The sequence below is a fragment of the Salvia hispanica genome, chromosome 5 (genome assembly GCF_029641045.1).
Source record: "Salvia hispanica isolate PSC_SH4W2 chromosome 5, Shi_PSC_v1, whole genome shotgun sequence".
In the NCBI taxonomy this organism is placed as follows: domain Eukaryota; kingdom Viridiplantae; phylum Streptophyta; class Magnoliopsida; order Lamiales; family Lamiaceae; genus Salvia; species Salvia hispanica.
In genome coordinates this window covers 4,211,242-4,233,880 of record NC_142696.1, presented here as the reverse complement: position 1 = coordinate 4,233,880, position 22,639 = coordinate 4,211,242, and the positions used below count along the sequence as shown (strand labels likewise).

Here is a 22,639-nt window from a genome sequence, read left to right as displayed (position 1 = left end):
GTAAATAAATTTTAAATTTTCTAATTTTGATGCATAATAATTTAATATTATACTATCATTTACACAAACAAGTTATTGTGCATAGCACGTTTTGCTGTTTAACGACACAATATAATTATTTTTATATTTATTTGTTCATAAATTAGTTGAAAGAAATCTTTTTTGTTAGAATTGATTTTAACCAAAAATATTTCTTTACTTTTAAATTAATCATTATGTATAATTTACTAATATATTTATTTTTTTAAATTTTATTTTCGAATTAATACATACAATAAAAGGATATTAGGAAAATGTGTTTGCTTAATTTTTTAAATTTGTATGATTATAATAATAATTTAAAGATCCGTGCATAGCACGGGTGTTACACTAGTCTTGATAATCATAAAGAGTTCGAAAAAGACATGTGAAGAGCCAAGCTTCAACAATATTAGTGGTTTTACGAATCCAACTTTTGGTTTGAAGCACTTTCGATTGAAGGGTCAAACTCAGCTTACTCAAACTTGGATCTCATATTATCACATATAGAAGCACTAGTTTCGGGTTGGGTATGAGTACCTGTAATGCCAGGCAATGAAATAAGAAAAGAAATTGTATTAGAGTAATTTAGACTAATGTATCTATTTAGAACACTAATTATATTTTTTTATGAGATATATAGAATTAAAACTTTTTGTAATAGTTTTAAACATTGATGAAATACTTTATGCGTGTGGTGTATTTACCCTTGATTCGTATCTAATGATGATAAATTATAGGGGCTGGATCCCCTACTGTGGGAGAATCACAGCACCACATGCTGTGGAGCTAAAAGACGCCGCTTTAGAGTAGAGCTCTCAATAGTGTGGTTGAGATTTTCTCTCTCTAGAAGAATTCTCTCCGACTTCTCTCTAGATTCCACACTCTCTCTAGCTCTCTCCTCTCGTTAATCCGCTCGCTGCCCCCTTCCCTTTCGTTTCTGGTGATTCAAGCCTTTGTGGAAGAGATTCTCAATCTCCAAACATCGTTTTTGAGTCAGCAAACTCCAGATTTGAGTCGGATTTGGGCTGTTTTTCTCGGTAATTTGGTTCTCGGTCTTTTCATCTTTCCGGCGACTTGGGAGCTTCTCCAGGCTATCCGACGACTTCCCCTCCAACCCTGCAGTGTCGGAAGCCACCTCTGCTGGTGGTGGAAGAGGCGTGTGTTGTTGGCAAGGGGAGGAACTGGTTGTGGCAGCTGCTTTGTGTTCGTCCGGCAGTGAGGTGTTCGTGGTGAAAATCCCAGATTCAGCAGAGGTGTAGTTCGTGTTTGCAGCTTCCTTCTTCGGACCTAGTTGAGCGCTTAATCCAGAGCTCGCTTCTCTTCACCGGCGAAGTAGTGTCGGATTGATTAAGGCCGGCTCTTTGGGGTGGAAGTCGAAGAAGGCAACAACCATTGAAGTTCTACCTCTCGCGACCGATTCTCGCCCAGACTAAGTTTCCTTTTCCCTCCTGCTTTTTAATCTCTGTTATTAGCTTATTAGGGAGGAAGCTCGGCCTGGTTGTCTCTCGCCTTTTTGTTTTTGTGGCAGATTTGCGATTGAGTCACTGTTCCATTGGTGCTCTTGCGTTTTCTGCTCTGTTTGGTATGGCTGGGCTGTTTGGAAGGCTGTCTTGTTGCCAATCTTCTGCTTTCTTGCCTGATTTCCGTCCCCAGGGTGTTCTCCGGCGCTTTTCCGGCGGGCTGATGGCGCAAGACGGTCTGAAGAATCTCAGAAACAGCCGCTGCTTTCGGCCCTGCAATTTCCTGCAAGTCTCTGTTTTTCCGGCGAGTTTTCTCGTCGGAACCCTACTTTCGCCGGCGCCGCCTCGCCGGAAGCTGAAGGGTCGCCAGCACCGGCCACCCCAACAGTCAGTTTCCAAGAATCGAGGAGTCTCAGAATTCAAATTTGAATTTTGGCGGCTGGAAGCTCTAGGGTTTGATTTTTGGCGCGGATCCGGGTCGGGTCGGGTCGGCTTAAGTTTGGATTGGGGCTTGAGAACCGGGTCAACCCGTCATTTATCGTTCTGAAGCTGAAGGTTATTGCTCTTGGTTCGGAATACCCAGAGAATCCTCTTGTGTAGGAGGCCACATCGCGGCCCTGTGGCTCGAACCTCCTGCGGTACAAGGCCGTCCTGCCGAGACATTCGGCGCACCCCTAGGCACCCTATGCCCTAAAGGTTCATTTTCAACACTTAGATTATTTTCGTGTCCCCCTCACCCCTTTGTGCGGTTTGGTTCGCATGTTCGCACGCGTTGGTTCCGTGTGCTTGGCCGAGCCGAGACACCCCCTCGACCACTGCGGATCTCTCAAGCCGCATTCACGTTCCGTGTGCGTGTGTGTTCCGTCACGACCCACCAGTTACCGGTCTGTGCCGAGACATTCGAGTGCTGCACGGCCTTGGCGACCATGGCCAAGCATCCGAAGAAATCTGCCGCACCATCCTCGACACTTCCAGGCTCTCTCGCGACGAGAAGTCATACGGAGAAAGTTGGCTCGATGGGTGCCGATGCAATGCCCACCCTGGCCGAGACAGCCCCGACATCCGAGCAATCCTCTCGCAAGGAGATCCTCGGCCCGGGTGATGCGGGACCTGCTGGATCAGACCTTGCCGATGGTTCCCAGCCTTTGGCCGGGACGTCCGAGCCTTTGCCGCAACAGCCCCCCGACTTCGCTGGCGCGGTGCTTGGCCCCTCTGGCGCGGAACCCCTGCATATCCCCGTGGCTCACCCGGACCCATCCTCGAGCCAACTCGGTAAGGATCACTCCTTTTGTGAATTCCCTTTTCCCCCTAACTTTTGCTTGACAGATAATGAAGATAAGGGTGACATTCCCACCAACATTGATTCGGTGGAGCACCATCGCATGGAGCCACCGTCAAGCAAGCACGCTATCCTTGATCATCTCTGCTTGAATAGGGGATTAAAGTTCGATCTCCGTGAATTGTGCAACAAGTATGAGATCCCCCTTGAGGGAACGGATGACAACGGCGTTGCCTACATGAAATCAGAGGAAGATCTTAAGGAGGACATCGAGTTCCACCTGGAGCTGGAACAACAGGCTGCTTGGCTCGCCGTGAACCAAGCCTCGGCCCCTATATGTTCGCCTGAAGCTAGGGCGATCCTCAGTGCCTCAGGTATCTCTACTACCACCAAGTCAATTGCTTTATCTGACTCAGACCTCATGCCCATCCACTCGGGCTGGGGTCCTTCTCTTAGTGGTATGTTTGCAGGCAGATTTCCGGGAAAGGAGGCCGTCTACAACATGACGAAGCGCTGGCATGTCCCGGTCAAGGTCGCGTTCCATAGAAAAGGCTGGATCATCTTTAGCTTCATCAATGCTAAGGATATGGAGTCGGTGCGTGAGAACGGGCCCCACTCGATCTTCGGGATCCCCTTGGTCTTGGAGCCAACCCCGGAGGACTTCGATCTTAAGCGGAAAATGAAAATCAATGTCCCAATTTGGATCCGGATCCCGGATCTACCTCTGTCCCTTTGGAATAAGTCGGCTATTGGCAAAATTGCCTCATCGGTGGGCACCCCGGTGATGGTTGATGAATGCACTATCTTGCGTAATACGCTTGATGGTGCTCGAGTGCAAGTTATCATTAATGTGTTGGATGAGCCCCGGAAGAATATTGAAATTATCTTGCTAGGGGGAGATAAGTTTACACAAGAAATTGTGTACGAAGCCTTGCCCAAGTACTGTCGGATATGCCAAGAATTTGGCCATTACGGGGCGGGATGCCCTGGCCCCGAGGAAAGAGAGAAAATTAGGCGGGCAAACTATGCGAGAAACAAGCCCGTGGGGAGGGATGCGTCCCGAACCAGAGATGCCTCGAGAAATAGAAAAGGCCCCGGGGGCCGGGAAAAGTCGGTTGGGGCCGCGAACTCTTCGAGACCTCAGAATGTCCGCGACCCATTTAGACCGAGAAAGGCGGACCCGAGAGCTAGCAAGGTTGACCCGGAGGTCTGGCAACCCTCCGGAAGACTTGTGGGTGATTCTAGTGGGTCGGGGCACACGGTGGCACCAGTCGCCACCTCAAATCAATTCGCTGCCCTGGCTGCCGACAACGCTGAGAAGGTGCCTGACACGGCACCACCCGAGGGAGTGAAAGACACACGCTCGCCCAAACCGGACATAGCGGCTAGACATAGCTCGCATAAGATACAAAAGGGAAAGAATGTGCAGGCGCTGTCTGGGAAGACCGGGTACGAGACGGCTAAGATGGATTTAGAAGACGCCGGCTATGCGGATCCAGCGCATGAACTTATGATGGCGGGTTTCACTAATGTCCGTAATGATGCCTTTGAGATCAACACCGGGCATAACAAAGAGGATGAATGTGTTGACTCGGAGGATGAGGCCGAGGAACTCGTGATGGAGCCTCCACCCAAGCAAACCATCCGCCGCCCCCTCCGTGACCCTGACGTGGATGCGGAACAAGGGGATTCGGATGCTGACCCATTTCCACCTCTCGAAACGGCTGTTGCGCAGGCGGCCGGGAGGAAGGGTAGGAAGGCTGGCCCTGGTATGAGCAGCGTTGCACCACCCCGCGCGAAAGGTGCAAGCAACCGTGACCGTTCCAAGAGTCGGGGTCGCTCGGGGATCCACGACCCCAAAGCACACGAGGGCCCGACCACGAGAACCAAGGTGCATGCTTCAAAGAATCAGGCTTTGGCTAATTCCAACCGTCCACATGACGAGTCTACTCACACATCCAACCTGTCTCAATGATCATCACGACATGGAACGTTAGGGGCATGCAACAGCCTCATCACGACATGGAACGTTAGGGGCATGCAACAGCCCTTCCGACAACCTGTTGTGGTGGATTTTGTCAAGTCAAATCGGGTAGATGTTATGGGTCTGATCGAGACCAAGTTATTAGAGAAGAATATTGATTGGTTCATGTCCAGGTACTTCCCGGCTTGGAAGTACGTCTATGTGCTCGTGAGTCCGGACCCCCGTCGGCCCAACAAACTCATCACTTGCCGTATGCTCCTTCTTTGGAACCCTTGCATGGTCAATCTGGATGTGGTTAGCATTGAAGAACAAGTGATACACACAAAAATCAGGTGCACTCGTTCTAGAAATGAATTTTATTTCTCCCTTGTTTACGGCTTACACTCACCTGAAATTAGGCAACTCCTCTGGGACTCGTTGGTTAATTTTGGCATGTAGGGCGAACCGTACCTGGTTAGCGGAGACTTTAATGCAGTTATGCATGTGGATGAACGTCGCGGCAGGAAGAAGCCAGACAACCGGGAGATGGACGGCCCAATCCGTGCTTGCGCGCGTCTTGGCATCCAGGATACTCCGTGCACGGGATGCTCGTTCACATGGTCGAATGGCACGGTTTTCAGCAAGATCGACCGAGCCATGGTCAACCAGGAATGGCAAGACAAGGGTTTTATTGTCAATACGACCTTTATGCCACCGGGATTCCAGACCGACCACTCGCCAGCCAAAACAAGATCTTTGGTGATGTTAAATCCTATCCAAAGCCTTTCAAATTCTTTAACTTTTGGATGAACCATGCAGGATTCGAGCCCCTTCTGTGGGAACATTGGCGCATGAGGGTGATTGGATCTAAGCAGTTCATCCTTGCCCAAAGAATAAAGGTGTTCAAGCTTGTGCTCAAAGATTTCAACTTCAAAGAGTTTAGCAACATATCAGAGAGAGCAAAACAAGCGGCCAAGGATTTGGAGGCGGCCCAAGTTGCGCTTGGTCTTGATACCGCTAATCTCAACCTCCGGGTGCAATTCAAGCAACTCAAGCTTAAAGCCGAGACCCTTGGCAATGCGGAGATGAATTTCTTTAGCCAAAAAGCTAGAAACAAGCATCTCCTTCTTAGTGACCGGAACTCCTCCTTTTTCCATTCTATGGTTAAGTCTAATAACTCACGCAATGTTATCTCCTTCTTATGTAGGAGTGATGGATCCATCATGGATGACCAAGATGAAATCATCGCGAGCTTCGTGGAGTTCTACAAGAATCTCTTCGGTACCTTCAAAGCGGCTAACCCGTTGGACCCGGCTGTCCTTGAGAACGGCTACCGGTTGAATGAAGATGAGAAGATGGATCTTGTTCGCGAGGTAACCTCGCAAGAAATCAAGGAGGCATTGTTCAACGTTGATGACGGCAAAGCCCCGGGTCCCGACGGATTCTCCTCGGCCTTCTTCAAGAAGAACTGGGCTGCCATCGAGGGGGATTTTACGGGCGCGGTCAAGGAATTCTTCCACACCGGGAGACTTCTTAAGACCCTCAATTCTACTATCATCGCCCTTATCCCTAAGACAGATAGCAACCCTAAGGTGGGTGATTTCAGACCCATCGCGTGCTGCAATGTGATCTACAAAGTGATCACCAAGATCCTTTGCAAAAGGATGGAGACCCTCCTCCCGAAGCTTATCAACCAAGCCCAGTCCGCTTTTGTCCCGGGTAGGAGTATCATGGACAATATCCACCTTGCCACGGAGATCATGAGACGCTATGAGACCAAAAGAACCGTCCCACGATGCACCATCAAGATCGATCTCAGAAAAGCTTATGACACGGTCAACTGGAAGTTCTTGCAGGACGTCCTTGTCGGTCTTAACTTCCACCCTCAGTTCATCGAGAGAATCATGGAATGTGTCACCTCGGCCTCTTTCTCCATTGCCATAAATGGAAGCTCACACGGCTTCTTCCAAGGTAAAAGGGGACTAAGGCAAGGTGATCCTATGTCCCCTTCTCTCTTTATTCTCTGTATGGAATATCTCTCTAGACTCCTTGCTCACCGGACTTCGACCCGTCGTTTCAACTTCCACCCCTTATGCATCAACCTTCGCATTACACACTTAGCTTTTGCCGATGACCTAATGCTCTTTGGTAGAGGCGATCTTGTGTCTATGCAGGTTTTGGCGGATGCTTTAAGGGACTTCTCGGATTGCTCGGGTCTGGAGGTCAACCAGGATAAATCTAACATTTTTATTGCAGGCACCATGACGGCCACGCAACGGGTGAGTATTATTGATCTTTTCGGTTTCCCGGTGGTCGTGCTGCCCGTCAGATACCTTGTTATCCCTCTTACTTCAAAGGTGCTCAAGACGGCGGACTACTCTCAACTCATTGAGAAGATGGCGACTATGGTCAAAAAATGGAAAGGTAAGTCCCTGTCTTTTGCCGGCCGTCTCGAACTTATTCGCTCTTGCTTGCAGGGTGTTGAAGCCTATTGGCTGCAAGCCTTCCCGCTCATTGGCACGGTTATTTCTCGGGTTGTCACCATTGCTCGTCAATTCCTTTGGGGCTCCAAGACCGCTAATGTGGCCTGGAAGGATATTTGCCTCCCAAAGGACGAAGGAGGCCTTGGGCTCCGTGACTTGGAAGCTTGGAACTCGGCTCTACATGCGAAGATTCTGTGGAACATTTTTGCGAAGAAGGATTCCCTTTGGATTCAATGGATCCACACGGAGATTATTCGGGGCGTGGATTTTTGGGAGTGGACGCCTAGGATCAAGCAGGACTCGACCCTCATCAAGCACCTCATCTCCATCCGGGATGAATTGCTTGCCAAGTGCTCCAGACAAGAGGCCGGGGCGCTACTCATCAAGTGGAACAGCCCTTCCGGCACCAGCGAGGCCTATGACTGGTTTCGGCCTAGGGGTGAACGCAGATTCTGGGCGAAATTTGTGTGGAAAGACTTCATTCCGCCGCGCCAGTCTTTCATCACTTGGCTTGCGCTACGTGGACGTTTACTCACCCGAGACCGTATCAAGTTCATGGACATCAACAAGACGTGCGCTCTTTGCGAGGCGCATGACGAATCAGCCGAACACCTCTTCTTTAGGTGCTCTGAGACAAAGAAGGTTTGGGAAGACATTAGGGGATGGCTCTCCCTTTGGAGGAACATCTCCACTATCCGGAAACCGATCAAATGGACGGCTAGGCACCGCACAGGCTCGGCCATCCTGAAGAAGGCGAGAAGGATCGCTATCATGGCAACGGTCTACGGAATCTGGAAGGCTAGGAACGCCCATATCTTTGATGGATCGAAGTTTACCGTGGCCAGGACTACGCTGCTCGTCAAGTCCACCACGTACACCATTCTCTACTCTCTTTACCCCGATGATCAAGTTATTCAGCACCTGCCGGACACAAGGACGTAGGGACAGCAACACTCTCCCGCGCACAGGGCTCAGCATCAGACTTTTGGAGTGCCTTTTGGTTCTCCTCACTTGGGTACTCTTTTTCCTCTTGGGGTCTTTTTTCCTTCGGGTTTTTGGCTCCAGGAGGTTTTAATGAGGCCCGCCCATCCCGGGTTGTGAGGGGGACCAGTCATTCACATGTGGTTTCTTCCTGTTTGTATCTCTTTCTTGTCCCATTGGGTTTATTTCCCATTGTGGTGTTTGTTTCTCTCACGGACCACCGGGCCTGTCCGGTCTCCGTCCCTTGGGTATGCCCAAGCTGATGACTGTAAACTGTTTTTTTCATCTATTCATTTGATTTATTTATAAAAAAAAAAAAAAAAAAAAAAAAAAAAAAGACGCCGCTTTAATCAAAATTAAACTTCTTTATTTTTTTTCTTTGCTTAAAGTTTACCATTGATCAAATTTTAATATCTTTTGATGCACTTTCATGTTCTTTGTTTACCTCTTCCATAATAAATTCAAATTCACCAAACAGATTAAAATTTTTTTCTTATGTTTATTTCACCTCTCAATCTTTAATATAATGAATCATTCTGAATCATTTTTTTTTCTTTGTTAATGTGTTTTTCTTTGTCATACCTGTCATTTGATCAATTTGTTGGTACAATATAAATTTATTTGTACAGTCTATTTTATGTAAAAAAACTAAAAAAGATAAATTTACTAGCATATGTAACAAGATAGATTTTAAAGGCTAGATTAAAAAAAATGTTTTATACTAATTTTAAGAGATGAATGGAGTAATATTATGAAATTTATAAATAATGATCACTCTATTTTATATACTCCATTTAGTAATTTAGTAGCATGTAAAATATAAATTCAACAATAAATCTATAGTTTATACATTCTCAGACCTTCGAAATATAGAGAATTTAGAAACGACACGAGAATGTAAAATTGGTAGGAAAAAAAAATATTATCAAACTTAATCCTAGATAGATAGTTACTATATGATAATTAGTCATAGTCAACTCATCCTAATAAATAATTTCACAGCTTAATCTTAGATTATATCTTACTATTATTTTATTTACGAAACTAAACACCACAATATTAAATGATGTTTATGCTCCATATTATGAATCACAATGAAAATTATCCTAGAATTTCGACAATTTATATGTTAATAAATTATTAGATATATAAGATTTTTTTAATATTACTATATAATGTGAACGAGAAACATCATTTACAAAATTTAAAATTGAATTGAATTTGTGTAAAGAGAGGAGAGAGCAAAATATATTTATTTTATAGTGCAAATTTATTTTAAAGACAGCAACAAATAACTGAATCTAGAAAAAATAAGCTCGAATCAGTAATTATATAAGAGATTCCACTAAAAAATCGCAACAGAGAATAAATAGACTACTATGCCACGGTTTTTTTTTTAACTAGAGGGGAGTGTTATATTGAACTCATAACTTAATTGCTAACTATAATTAAATAATAGTCATTAGATATTCAAATTAAGGGCTTAGATCATCAAACCTACGATCAACGAAAAACGTCAATAAGGCTATAGGATTAATTCCAAAATATATCAACATGGGTATTAATGTCAATTAACTACATGTTTAGTTATAACTAACTTTTAAAAGAAATCCTAAAACTTTAAATTCATATAACATATATCAAATTAAAGATAATTTCATAAGGATCAACGATATCCTACATGCATATGTTCCGGGGTCAAAATTTGAAAAAAAAATTCAAATTTTTTTAATATTTTCGTACAGCAAAAATGTCAACATACTATATAAAATATGTCAATATAATACATGTAGAATGTCAATATAAGCAATGAGTTAACATTCTTAAAGCATTGTGTTGATATTTTCGAAACATTGTATTGACATTTTCATCCAAAATTCTAATTTGGAGTTTTTTTTTCTTTTTTAATTTTATTAATAAAAACCTTACACGTGGCAAATTGTAGACCACACGTTTTCTAAAATCCCAAGGCCTTAAATTAGTTGTAGTTAGCAATCAAATGATGAGTTAGCAATTAATCACTCCCCAGGTAAACTATAAAGATGAAATAAGTTTAAATTTGATTAATACGGCGTCGTTTAACTCCACAGCAAATGGTGCTGTGATTCTCCCACAGTATGGGATCCAGCCCCTAAATTATATTCTAGATCATTTTTGTGATTTTGTTCGATAAAAATAGACAATTGTATTTGTATTCTCGATGTCTCATTTTTCACTATCTATACAAATCGGTCAAAATCCATTATAAGAGATGGTTGGTCACGAGATAAGAGAGAAGAAATCTTTAGGGCAGTCGAACGTTCACGCTTGAAGGTAGTTGAAGCAAATAATTAATTAATAGTACGTCAACGATTTTTATATGCTGTTTTTTTTCACATAAAACTGTTCTAAGTTAGATTTTTGATGTACAACATTAAATCGGTGAACATTAATTGAATTAGATTTTTCTTTACGACAACAAGAAATTTGTGAGGCATGATTCTTGTGAATAGTAATTATATTGGTGGCGTGAGTGATATGTCATGATCTGGAAGTTAGTTCACGATGAACATGTAACAGATTCACTGTATTTGTCAACATTCATTGAACTTAGCCTCACCATGTAAAGTTTCACAAAAAGAATTGATTTAATATTTTCAATCCACAGTAATAGAGTGTTCTTCCTCATTGCAGCACACCTGAAAAAATGTGGGCAACAATATCGAACGTAATGAGCTATATAGCCTCTATTAACGAATAATACCACTCTCAAAAAAATGGAAAAGAAAAAAAAAATGAAAAGTAGCATCCCAGATGACTCGCATTCCATTGATCTCCACATCAGTAAGAATCACACATCCTTGAGTATCGTTAGATATAGTGAGGCAGGGATGCCAACTTGTTTATTCTTGAAATGTCGAACAATTCAATGAATCTCTGATCGGTAACTCTAGCCTTATCTGCAGCAAACCTCTGATACTCATCGAAAATTGAAGCCAGGCACCAATTTTGCCACTTCCTAAGACATCCCACAAGACAACCAGTCCGGTGCTGCATTTGACAATGGTGGATACATATACATCAGAAAACCGAGACATCATGAATAGTTGGAAACAGAATGGATATACAAGTACCTTTCCTCGTTTGCAGTGAATTAGGAGCGGATGGTTTCTTTCATCTGCATAGGATGTTTCATTGATTAAAGGGTTTCCCCAAAGCATGAGAAATATACATCTGATGAAGGTTCAGAGGTATAAAGATATACCTAATAGCACTCTCAATGCACAAACAATTACATCCTCAGGGATGTTTATAGATAACTCCTGCCAAATATTAGTTGTATGCAAGAACAAATAACAATTCCAAGGGAATGCTTACTCCTTACTCACAACATTTTGCATTAAAAACATTCTTCCTTCAGTATTCAACCACTTGATCCTTTTCAAAGAGTTTTAAACAACCAACAAAGCTTTACATTGGGTACCAACTCTAGAGAATCCTAAAAGGCTAGATTTTGCAAAGGAGAACACAACCAAATATGAATGGTGACAAAGCCAAAATACACCAACCTAGGAGATCAAAACCCATACTTAATAACCCTATTACATCCAACAGAAATTTCTCCAAATTTTAAGAATAAACAGCAATGCAGAAGACTTATTGCACAAAGATCAAAGTAATATTTATCATAACACTTAATTGTTCTTATGTTGACTCAAACCTCAAAGATCACCAAAACACAGTAAATACTCTACAATGTAACTGCACCATTAAGAACGTAGATTTAATTTCCAAGACTATCTAAGGCAGCATCTGATTGACAATTATCGTATTCGAAAACAATCCCTGCTTTAGCATGAATATTTTTGGGAAAGGAAACAAATTCACAAATAATCTTTGGTATTTCTCACCTCAAAGGCTCAAACCAAACTATTCGCCCCAACAATGCCCCACTAACATAACTTATGCATAATAGAACAAAAAAAACTACCTTAGAACCTTCAAGGCCGAACTGAAAAAGACGAATTCCATTTGCATTGAGAAACTCCATATTATCTTCAGGATAAGGCTCTGGACACAAGTATCTTCAATATCACAAAAGTTTTACTTCAATATCTTCAAATAATAAACATATTATCGAAAGAAGAACCCTCACTTACCCACCATAGACACGAATTAACACGCCCGCCAGGGCCACTGAGGTAGCAAAGCCTCGTTCATAGTAGTATCAATTTATCAAGCAACTATATTTGACTAGATTTTCAAGTATGTTAAACTTCCAAATATATGATTTTTTCCTTTGGTAAACTAATTAAATATAATTAGATATGCCTAATTAGGCAACAGTGAAAAAATTTTATATCTAAAATTTGTTATTATATTATCGCATGAATCATGAATGAACGTTACTTAAGAACAATATTTGTATCTGTATATTAGGTTATAAATTTGATTAGTTAAACTTAAACAACCAACTGCTCTTATAAAACTATACAGTATAGTAAACATTTAAGAAAATTTTGTTTCCATGATTTATTATTCTTTATTATTTATGTTAACAAAAAAACACAACGGTTTTAATTCAGATGAACATCTTGCATTTGAATACCAGTTATAAACAAAAGATGGAGTACAACATTCTTGCATTTTATATACTCCTACAATCTAGTTATAAACAAAGATATACTCCATTACTGTAAATTTTCAATAAGTGAATCATAGTATAACATAAGAACAATAAATCATGGAAGCAAAAAAGTGTTAAATACTTTATTCGTTAGTGACTAATATGAGAGTGGTTAACTACAACCTAATAAAGCATAAGAAATTTCACATTTAATTAGGGAAAAAATTATATTGGGAAGCTTAGCATAATTGAAATTGAAGTTAAATATAATGGTTAGACAAATTGATTTACCAATCACGGGTCATCACCGATACTCAATTGGTCGGCGCGTTAATTCGTGGCTACGGTCGGTAGGGGAGCATCCTGGAAAAGAAAGAGAGATTAAAATTGAGCTAACATGATCGATTGGAGGCCTAGGGTTTTCAAGAAAGGAAAATTAGCAGAGTTGGGAAATCCGGAGCGGTATATTCCGTAATCCACCATAGAAAAGTTGAGCGGCGGCACGAACAGATGGTCCTCCACCTTAACATCGGAAGCAACGAATTTTTCCGGCGACATATCGGCGGCGGCAGGAGACGGTTGGACGGTTTTGAGGCACATTGGAGCGCGGCAATTGTGGATGCTCATACCATTCACGCGCAAAAGCGCATGATCGGATCGTGGGGAATCCGGCGAAGTGAGAGTATGAATCTGTGAAACAATTCGAGATTGTATTTTGAGCAGGAATAGGATTTGGGGAAATTTTAGGGAATCTATCAGAGAGATCCAATCGTCAAAAAGTAGATGACTGAATGTTCAATCGCTGCTGCGGAATTTTTTGTATAACTAATTTTATCCGTTAACGACTATGTTTAATCCATCAATATTAATTTCCTCTATTTTTATTTGGATTTGCATTGCTTATTTTAATTTTTTATTTGTAGATATGTACAGATTGAATTTGAATTATTGTAATTTAATTTGTAGATATTGGACTCATCCAAACGGCATTCTCTTAACAAGTCAATCCAACTAATTTCGAAATCATATTTTAGAGTATAAATCTAAATTAATACTCAAATTGTATAAACCAATATCCGTTGGTATCTATGTTTAATTGTCAGCTTAACTGTATTTCGAAATTGTATAAACCAACTGGATTTGCTCTAAAACACTAGGATATGATAAATTACAGGCACAAACAAACTAGTGGTTGCTTACAAGCTTGATTGGACCAATTATGGATTTGAAATTTTGAAATACTGACAAAAAATATGACTTTGTCATTATAAAAATAAACTTATCAGAGTTTACAATTTACATCCACTAAAGGGGATATGAAAGGATCATATCAATACCAAACTTTTAACACACTGTAAATATATTGTGACAATATAGGAGTATTTAAATGTTGAAAGCAATGCAACAGTAGTAACTAGTAAAACATGAAATGTAAACACGAAGAGCTTCATATCTTTAGAGCTGAACTGTAATTCCACAGCGAGGAAGCTTATCTCTAAACATTTTATATAAACAGAGGCTAATCTAAAAACAAAATCGAATAACATAGAAAAACAAACCAAACTACTACTTTCCTGCTTATGAAAACACATCTCCCAAAAAGAATATGATTTTCATTTACAAGCAAATAATTAACTTGCCCATGATACCACAAACACCAACAACAGAAAGAGTTAGTAAAGAACTTCGCCCTACACTTACTTCTTCTTTCATATGCATGCAGTTTCAGGGAGCGAGAACGAGGACTTTTATAGTCCCTTGGCTGTTTGCTGTAACCATAGTTGGGCTATCACTTTTCCAGCACACAGCACTTATGAAGTAGGACCCCGCATCTTCTTCGCCTTCTTCTGTTTCAGAATTATTGAACTTATGCCATGCTGCCGGCTTAGATATTGCCTACAAAAAACTCACCTTTTAGTTGAAAATATACTAACCGATAATATTTAAAGAACCATATGGATACCTTGTGATAGACGAATACTTCATTTGTTTCACTACCACATGCTATGTATTCGCTGTTCGCTGTTAGCCCCACAAAGTTCTTCTCATTTGCATGGCCTCTAAAAGTGCGCAGCTGCAGAAAATATCACAGCAAGAATGATATTATCAACACCATTACTTGACAAACCAAAATAATGGTTACTCAAGAATTAAACAGAAAACATTAAGAGAGACAGACAAGCAAGTTTGGATGTGTGTGCATATAAAGGTTATGAAACTGTCACCAACCATATCATCAGATCACTTATGTAACGAATCATAAGAATATCAAAGGTCAGTTAGCATTTTTGGTTGACCCCTTAGATAAAACATGTAGAAACTCATACCATCTAATTCATTTGCAACATTGGCTTAGTCACCATTTCAGGCAATTTACCATGTTACAAAAAGGAAAAAGGAAAAATGGAATTTTTTATCACTCATTTTTTGTTTCCAAGTTAAATTCTCTAGTAGTCTGTAAATGCTGATGAAAAGCTACTAAGTCATGTATTGCAAATGAAAAAAGATCTAACAGGATGACACAATAACTTACAGGAACATTTTCCTTAACATCCCATAGGCGCAATGTACTGTCTGTTGAAGCAGAAGCAAGCTCATCATTGGACAGAAATTTCACATATGACACAGCCTTCCTGTGTCCGCTGAATATATACAGCGGCTGGCTAACTTTTCTTAAGTCATAGTAATGAATGTGATGATCTGCGGAGCCAACCTGCAAGGGAACAGCAGCATACAATTCAGGAACCAGTTTTAATACAGCTGTAGAGGCAGAACAGAAAAGTATGAACTCCCACAAAGAATCAGTACATACAGCGACATGGATGCTGGATCCAGGGTTATATTTGACTGAACATATATTTGCCTTCATGTCAATGTTTAGGACACTCGCCTCCTGGTTTGTACACCATACTTTGACCTGTGGAGTCCATTGAGTCAGTCTATGCATAAAGAGTATATGTTCAGATATAAATATAATTAAGTAATTTAATAACCGCTCACAGCCTAATAACAGCTAGGCAAATTATCGGTCACCTGATGTCGAACACAATACACGTTTAATGTTGCATGGACCCAAAATCCTATTTAGGATAATTATATACTTCATAGAGAGATTGTGATTGGTACAGGATCGATCTTAAAATTAGCTGAATATAGCTATAATGTTGTAGATGTTTTGCTTTGCACTCCACCTGGCTAGCAGTTCACCAGGATTTTTAAGGGAAGCAGAAAAAGACAACGTTGATTCAAAGACTAATTTGTCATGTGTGTCCGCCTTAAAAGTGGTAGTTAATATTCTATAATTCAAGTTGGTAAATCGACTTCAGAAAGGCAGCAGAGATATCTACACATGAAAATACAGAAAGCAAGACTTCTGGTAATATGGGGCTCTACAATGAACTGCCCCCTCAAGTTAGACAGAAGGGTGTAAGTTTGCTTAAAATGTAGCTTTAGTGTGTCACAAAAAAATTATGATTGTGCACTTCACATACCTTGCAGTCATCACTACCAGATACAAGCATTGAAGGATCTGTGCATGAAAAATCAACACTCCAGGCACGTTTCTCATGCTCCTCATACTCCATCACACTCTGCAATATACGTAGTTCAAGATTTAAGCATGACATTCTTTTACAGCAATAAGATGGTGAATAAATGGATTTACTGACATTAGTAATACCTGTCTAGTAGTCACATCCCAAACAGTTACTATGCCTTCATAGTCACTGCTGGCAATATGATTTTTTGCATACTTGTTCCAGCTTAAACAGCTTAGCTTTGCTCTAGTAGACATTTCTGCTACAGGACATTGAGAGTCCGCTGGTTCATTAACCACCTGGAGAATAATATTCATCCACCATTTGAGGGGTGAGACCAGAGTGTATAATAAATCAATTTGAAAAATGACATAAAGTAAAATAAAATAAAAGACTGCAAAACATAAAGAACAGTTGAAGTCCTGCATAGGAACATCAGGCACATGATTACATGGCACTGCATCTAATCATGTCCAGATATATACTAAATGCATAACCTGATGCAAAACTTGAAACAACTTACTGATGAAAACTCAAAAATCTTGATCTGTCGTGATACTCCAGCTGTAGCAAATAATTCATCATCTCGATCAAATTCTATGCTGCATGGAATGAATAGTAATTTAAAACTCTAGATAGTATGCAGAAGATTAAAATCACAAAGGTCTAGTGCATGAATGTGAGGGACCACAACTTTTATCGCATGCCAGAGCCTTTTGCCTCGAACATAATTGTATTTCACTGTTTGCGCAAGAATTAACACCCTAACTTACAACTCAATAATCAATATTCATATAAATATTAAAATGCTAAATGCAGATTTAAGTGGCTTACAAGCAACCAGAGTTCTTGCATTAATGCAATCACCAAAATTAAGCATCTTTAATATCCCCAAGACCAACAGAAGAGAAAAAAGATCACGGATAGTTTTGTCCAGAATTATGATTGAGAAAAAGAAAGCTATATATTCAACACTAAAATCCATTAACGAAATTGTAGCAAGTGCAACTACCTATCCACCACATGAAATGGACTCGTCAAAACTGAATCTGTTCTATCTCCATTTCGTTATAAATTTATAATAAAACTTGCAAATGTAACGAGTCCAAATTAGCTAATGAACTTAGTAGAACTGCACTGTGAAGTAACATCTTTAATTTTTTATTATATTACAATGCTTGCTTCTAGATGAATGACTGGGTGAGAATGATAGAATCGAATTCCACACCATATGCAGCAAACTCACTGACCTTGATACAATGTTAGCCGAGTGAAAAAGATCTCCATGTCTGAGTTCGGCAACAACCCGCAACCGACTGAAGAACTAAACTCTATTAGACACTGCATATGGATTTCAAAAAGACCTAAAGCTATCTACAAGAATCTCATACCTGTATCTTGTGAAAGTTGATAGAACAGACTGAAAATCCTCAAGACCTACAGAGTATCCCTCTCTCTTTGAACTCAGCGAGTCACGCCCTTGCTGCTCTGGCATTTGTTTTGCCCAATACCGCCTCTTTTGCAAGTAACAATCTTGTAGGTCATTGAACTGATCCAATAGAAATATAAAAGGATAAGAAACAATTATACAAAGACGCCGAAAGTATCTAACATTCTATGTTATGACACAACTAATAGCTGCGGAAACTCCTATAACTGCATTAATGACTGCAACAACAGAAGACGGCCAGATGATTGACTACATGCTTTGCATATTCAAGCATAAAATGAAGAAATAAAAAGACCACTTTTAAAGCAGTTCAACAATATTACAGATGTTTGTAATATTAGCTTCTGATAATAATATATTCTATGATCACTATCTGTAAATGATTATTTTCCTCCAGAACGTGACCAGGTTTAAGGTGTTACTGGAAAGCTACACGCTACGATAATCATATCACCCACCTGAGCATGTACCCTTCTCTTCCTTGCTAATGCCTGTCCTGATTGAGAAGGATTCTGGATGTCTGACCCACCATAACTATCCTTCCCTAGTACCAAATGACTAGCAGAAGATCTCACATCAGCTTTCTTGCTATGAAGATCACCTGAAGTAAGGCGGGATTGGCCAGGTGTGAGAGAAGGTCTGGAGGCTGTAGCACCACTTTGTTTTTCAACCACTGACGGCCATGCTGATTTGGAAGAAGGATCATCACCAAGCATTCTTAGTTTAGACGAACATCTATCCCTTCGACGGTATAACTCTATTCGACGTCTCTCCACTGCATGAATATCTTCTTTAATGTACTTTAGATCAGATTGTACCTGCAGAGAAAGATAAAATGAAAAACTAAAAATCAGATATCTCTTCTCTCTCTTTTTTCTCTGGGTTTCTCTTTGAGCTATCTGTGCTTAAGAGAGATAACCCTCAGTTTAACATGAAAAATCTTCAAGTTTATATCAATAAGGTATAATCATGCTCAGAAGGAGGGTATCATCCTCACAACATGAAAGTTTGAGACATCATAATATCAACATAATTATTCCATTAACCAGGAAGCAGTCTTATGTTTGCGATTTCTAATGATAACATCCAAAGATCCAAATTATTGCATTGGTACTGATGATAGTGGTACTAGATAATGCTAGATCAGCATATTTGAACACCTATAGCCTAACCCAAAACTCTACGAATGTGGAATTCCGGATTCTTTTGACTGATTTTACACAAACCACCTTATCTTATGTTGAAAGTTTAGTAGCCTAATGGCGCTAATTATAGAAGATAAAGATATTCAAATGATCTACATTGCAGAATAAGCTTCTATAACTAAAAAATACGAACTAATGATGAAACAAAAGAGTCCACTCCGTTCACCTCATTGAGCTCATCAAGTTTCTTCTTTCTCAGACAAAGCATAAAATCAAGCAGGATCTGTAGATTTGTTTCGGCTTCTTCTTGCTCCATTTTACTTTTTTTCTCTGAAAGAAGAGACATGAGGCTCTCGAGATCCTTCACTGAAGCTTCACATCCCTGTCTATATATCATATTAGGTCACTGAATCTTCACATCCCTGTCTATATATCATATTACTGTAGTACACATGCCAGAAATGGATGAACAATGGAAGTCTAAAATAAAAGGTATCCTCATTTTATAGATGGACAATCATGATGGGTAACAAAGGGTATCTTGAAAAATATAATCAAGCACTGATTTTTGAACTGTTTTAAAAAATTAGAGTTTTGTTTACTAGAAGGTTTGTACTACAAACAAATGGCATAGGTGGATTTAAGGAATTATGGACAGCATGTACCATAACAGGCATGTAGATGACTACCGAATGGTAATTATTGGCTCCAATAGTAGATTTCGTGTGCTTAGAGTAGACAGACACACTACCATGCTGTAAAAACACATTGCTATTAGAAATAAATCTTTCAGCAAATAACTGACCCGTTCGAGTGCCTGGCGAAGTTGTTCCAAAGGAGTGGCAGTTTTAGCTGTTTGACGAGCAGAAGTCTTCATCAATAACTGCAAGAATACATGCACCACATCATTAGCTAAATTCATGGAGACATCTCCCATCTAACATCACCGGAAGAGTAACTAATCTCACAGAGCAAACACATGCAGCTTCTGGAGTAAGAAAACTCAGCAGTAAGTGATAGGAACATACAGTTTCAAAACTTAAAACTAAAAAAATTTATATCACTTGTTAGTTTAAATTTTTTCTTTGAGTCACCATTTTGAAAGCAGGTGTCTGGAGACATGCTTTATCATTTTGAGATTCAATTCTTTCTTTTCATTGATGTGTCTTTAATATATCGACATTAGTATTGGCCAAACTTCTTTTTATTCCTGACAGGGAAGGTGGCATAAATTTGCATCATATTATAAAGTTTGTTTCTAAAAAACAGAAAGGTGAGCAGTCTGCTGACTTGGCACTTTCCTTCAAGAAATCTTCATGTTTTAAATGATTGTGCTTGTGCTTCAGCCTTCAACTACCAACTGATGGCGTCCAGAATCACTTGTCAACCATAATGAGAAAGAATAGAAAAATCCAATGTAAACTGTCCAAGTTTGAATCACGATCTCCAGTTAACACAATATTTTCAAAATCAGCTTATCGGATTGCTAGCAAGTAGGCCAAGGTCTCGCATATAGTGTATGTATTTGATAAAAATAGATGGTATACCATATACATAATCCATATGAAGACAAACAAACACATACATAGGCACATGCAAGCAAACACATAGGATGACAGCATGACTTTGTGTAATCGAAATGAGGATAATTCACAAGTTGTAACATAAATTAGACTATAATACTGCAGAGAAGTGAAAATATATTTAGCAAGCCACTTCTGCCTTTGGGCTCCAAACCAAGGGGGCTTAGCAGTAAGGGGAAACTACACATTAATATTACTAACAGAAATTACATTGGCAGAGCAATACAATCAAAATTCCCAATAGCTTGACAAATTAGTAATTAAGACGAAGAAAAGTCATACATATATCAAAATCAGGACGAGAATTAAAAAATTGCAGCTATCCAAAATGCTCCAATAAGACTCAACTTGAAACAGATAGATGATGAGTTGATTATGCAGAAAGTGGCAAAAATAAAACAAAACAAACCTTGTTGAGGAGGAAATTAGGGTAGAGGTGATTAGCAGTGAGGAAATGAGAGCAGCAGGGGCAATCACTCTTGTTCTGAAGATGAGTGACGATACACATATAGCAAAAGCTATGGCCACAGGCAGTGAGAAAGGCGTCCTTGATGATCTGCATGCAAATAGGGCAGAGGATGTCCTTATCAGAGTCGTGGTCCATCTCCGAGTGCGGCGGCGGAGCAGCGGCGGAAGAATCCGCCGGCTCTGATTTGACGGTGGGCACGAGAGGGCCGCCAATTGAAGTGGTCTGGGCTCCCATTTTGAGCAGAATGGGGCTACATGAGGTATGAGTATGAGTTTGTATAGGTGAAGGAAGGAGAGGCGGAAACGGTTAGTTCGTGTGTATTTCATTTCTTAAAGGAGAAGAGAAGAGATATTTGAATGGGCTACAACTGACCACGTTACTTGCGATTCCCACCCACTCTGCAGGTCAATACACATTCTCACTTCTAATTTTCGCCACCGATCCCACTATTTTACTATATTTAGAAGGTTAAACCTTCATTTTTTTATTCCGATTAAGCTACACTCCAACCGTCCGAATAAGCTACTACAATCCTGTTCTTTCGATTCATTTGGCAACTCATTCGTTCTTTTATTAAATAAATAATAAAAATTAATTAAAATTAATTCTTCAATTTTAATATGTGTATGAGCTTATATTTTTTTTAAAAAAATTTAATAATTCAAGATCCATCAGAATATATTATATTTGTATATGTTAAATCTTATATATGTTAAATCATTTAAGAAATATGCTTAAATGTTAGTATGAGATTAATTATTATCGATTATTAATTTTGTTATATACTCGAAATACTCAATGCACTCTCTCTAGACTCAAAACCCAATTTTACTACTATTGCCGCGTGCCGACAAATTCTTTAAAAAGAGCTTTGACAAATGAAAAACGTGCATTTACGATTAGAGATTAATTTAGCTTAGTACAAAAACTGCGGTAAGTATTATTTCAAATTTTAATTTATTGTAGCGTTAGTAATAGTAGTAATACTTTGGATAGCTCATACATACTATAAGAAGATATTTCCGCAAATTCAATCCCAATTAGGGAATTCGGTTATTTAGGTGCATAGGTGTGATCATTAGACATTAGAGTTGGTTAACAGTCAAAGATGACATTATTTTGTACGTCAGGATTTTCAAAAGTACATATTTTCTTCTATTTATTTATTTATATTTTCAGTCTTATCCACTAACAATGATAGGTCAATACTGACATAATTGGAAAAGGTAAAATTGTGAAGGATATATAGATAATGAATAAAAATAATATCGATGTCGAAAGAGTTGACACTGTCAGAAAAGCACTGTCGAGATCGATCTACATGTACTAGTTTGGTATGATTGACATCAATTCAATCAATTTATATTATCGTACCAAAGTTGCAATCACAATGTCAAGGACAATCCGCTCTGATTTGGTACTAATTCTATTCGGCCAATTGATATCATCATACCAAATTTGCAAGCAGAATGGCAAGACAAAAGGTGCCATCAAAGATTTGAGAACTATCGGCCATCTCTAGATTAACATATCTTGCTAACAAATGTAGCAAGAATGAAAATGGAACGATATGTTTGATATATAATCCATCATTTCGCTTTGAAAAAAAAAACTTCAAATTATTTACAACATGAGGAATAAGAAATTCAAATATAAATACAAC

At 39.7% G+C, this 22,639-nt stretch overlaps 3 protein-coding genes across 3 annotated transcripts; 1 reads left to right on the top strand and 2 right to left on the bottom strand.

The window, feature by feature from the left end:
- Positions 1-6,861: 6,861 nt before the first annotated feature.
- LOC148924243 (uncharacterized) lies at positions 6,862-8,148 on the top strand. Its single transcript, XM_089059023.1, has one exon. It carries the CDS (start codon positions 6,862-6,864, stop codon positions 8,146-8,148), a length of 1,287 nt encoding a protein of 428 aa, XP_088915149.1.
- A 2,642-nt stretch (positions 8,149-10,790) lies between these two features.
- On the bottom strand, positions 10,791-13,624 carry LOC125191119 (inositol diphosphatase DSP1-like). Its single transcript, XM_048088586.2, has 5 exons — positions 13,191-13,624; positions 12,158-12,251; positions 11,432-11,489; positions 11,301-11,344; positions 10,791-11,217 (listed from the first exon to the last, which is right to left on the bottom strand). The coding sequence occupies exons 1-5, from the start codon at positions 13,418-13,420 to the stop codon at positions 11,038-11,040; spliced, it is 606 nt and encodes a 201-aa protein (XP_047944543.1). The 5' UTR covers positions 13,421-13,624; the 3' UTR covers positions 10,791-11,037.
- A 594-nt stretch (positions 13,625-14,218) lies between these two features.
- LOC125188122 (E3 ubiquitin-protein ligase COP1-like) lies at positions 14,219-21,308 on the bottom strand. Its single transcript, XM_048084866.2, has 13 exons — positions 20,917-21,308; positions 19,730-19,807; positions 19,151-19,306; positions 18,238-18,597; positions 17,721-17,878; positions 17,580-17,645; positions 16,853-16,931; positions 16,473-16,628; positions 16,285-16,383; positions 15,606-15,710; positions 15,327-15,506; positions 14,757-14,867; positions 14,219-14,689 (listed from the first exon to the last, which is right to left on the bottom strand). The coding sequence occupies exons 1-13, from the start codon at positions 21,208-21,210 to the stop codon at positions 14,519-14,521; spliced, it is 2,013 nt and encodes a 670-aa protein (XP_047940823.1). The 5' UTR covers positions 21,211-21,308; the 3' UTR covers positions 14,219-14,518.
- Between the last annotated feature and the right edge of the window lie 1,331 nt (positions 21,309-22,639).

Bases quoted from the DNA above. Each gene is read 5' to 3' on its own strand.
- LOC148924243 (XM_089059023.1), top strand. From the start codon at position 6,862: ATGCTCTTTGGTAGAGGCGATCTTGTGTCTATGCAGGTTTTGGCGGAT.
- LOC125191119 (XM_048088586.2), bottom strand. From the start codon at position 13,420: ATGAGCATCCACAATTGCCGCGCTCCAATGTGCCTCAAAACCGTCCAA. The intron at 12,252-13,190 runs GTTAGCTCAATT...GTGATATTGAAG, and splicing joins CTAGGCCTCCAATCGATCAT to ATACTTGTGTCCAGAGCCTT. The intron at 11,218-11,300 runs GTACTTGTATAT...TGTCAAATGCAG, and splicing joins TTCACTGCAAACGAGGAAAG to CACCGGACTGGTTGTCTTGT.
- LOC125188122 (XM_048084866.2), bottom strand. From the start codon at position 21,210: ATGGGAGCCCAGACCACTTCAATTGGCGGCCCTCTCGTGCCCACCGTC. The intron at 16,932-17,579 runs GTCAGTGAGTTT...CATTCCATGCAG, and splicing joins TCGGCTAACATTGTATCAAG to CATAGAATTTGATCGAGATG. The intron at 14,868-15,326 runs GTAAGTTATTGT...TATTTTCTGCAG, and splicing joins ATGTTAAGGAAAATGTTCCT to CTGCGCACTTTTAGAGGCCA.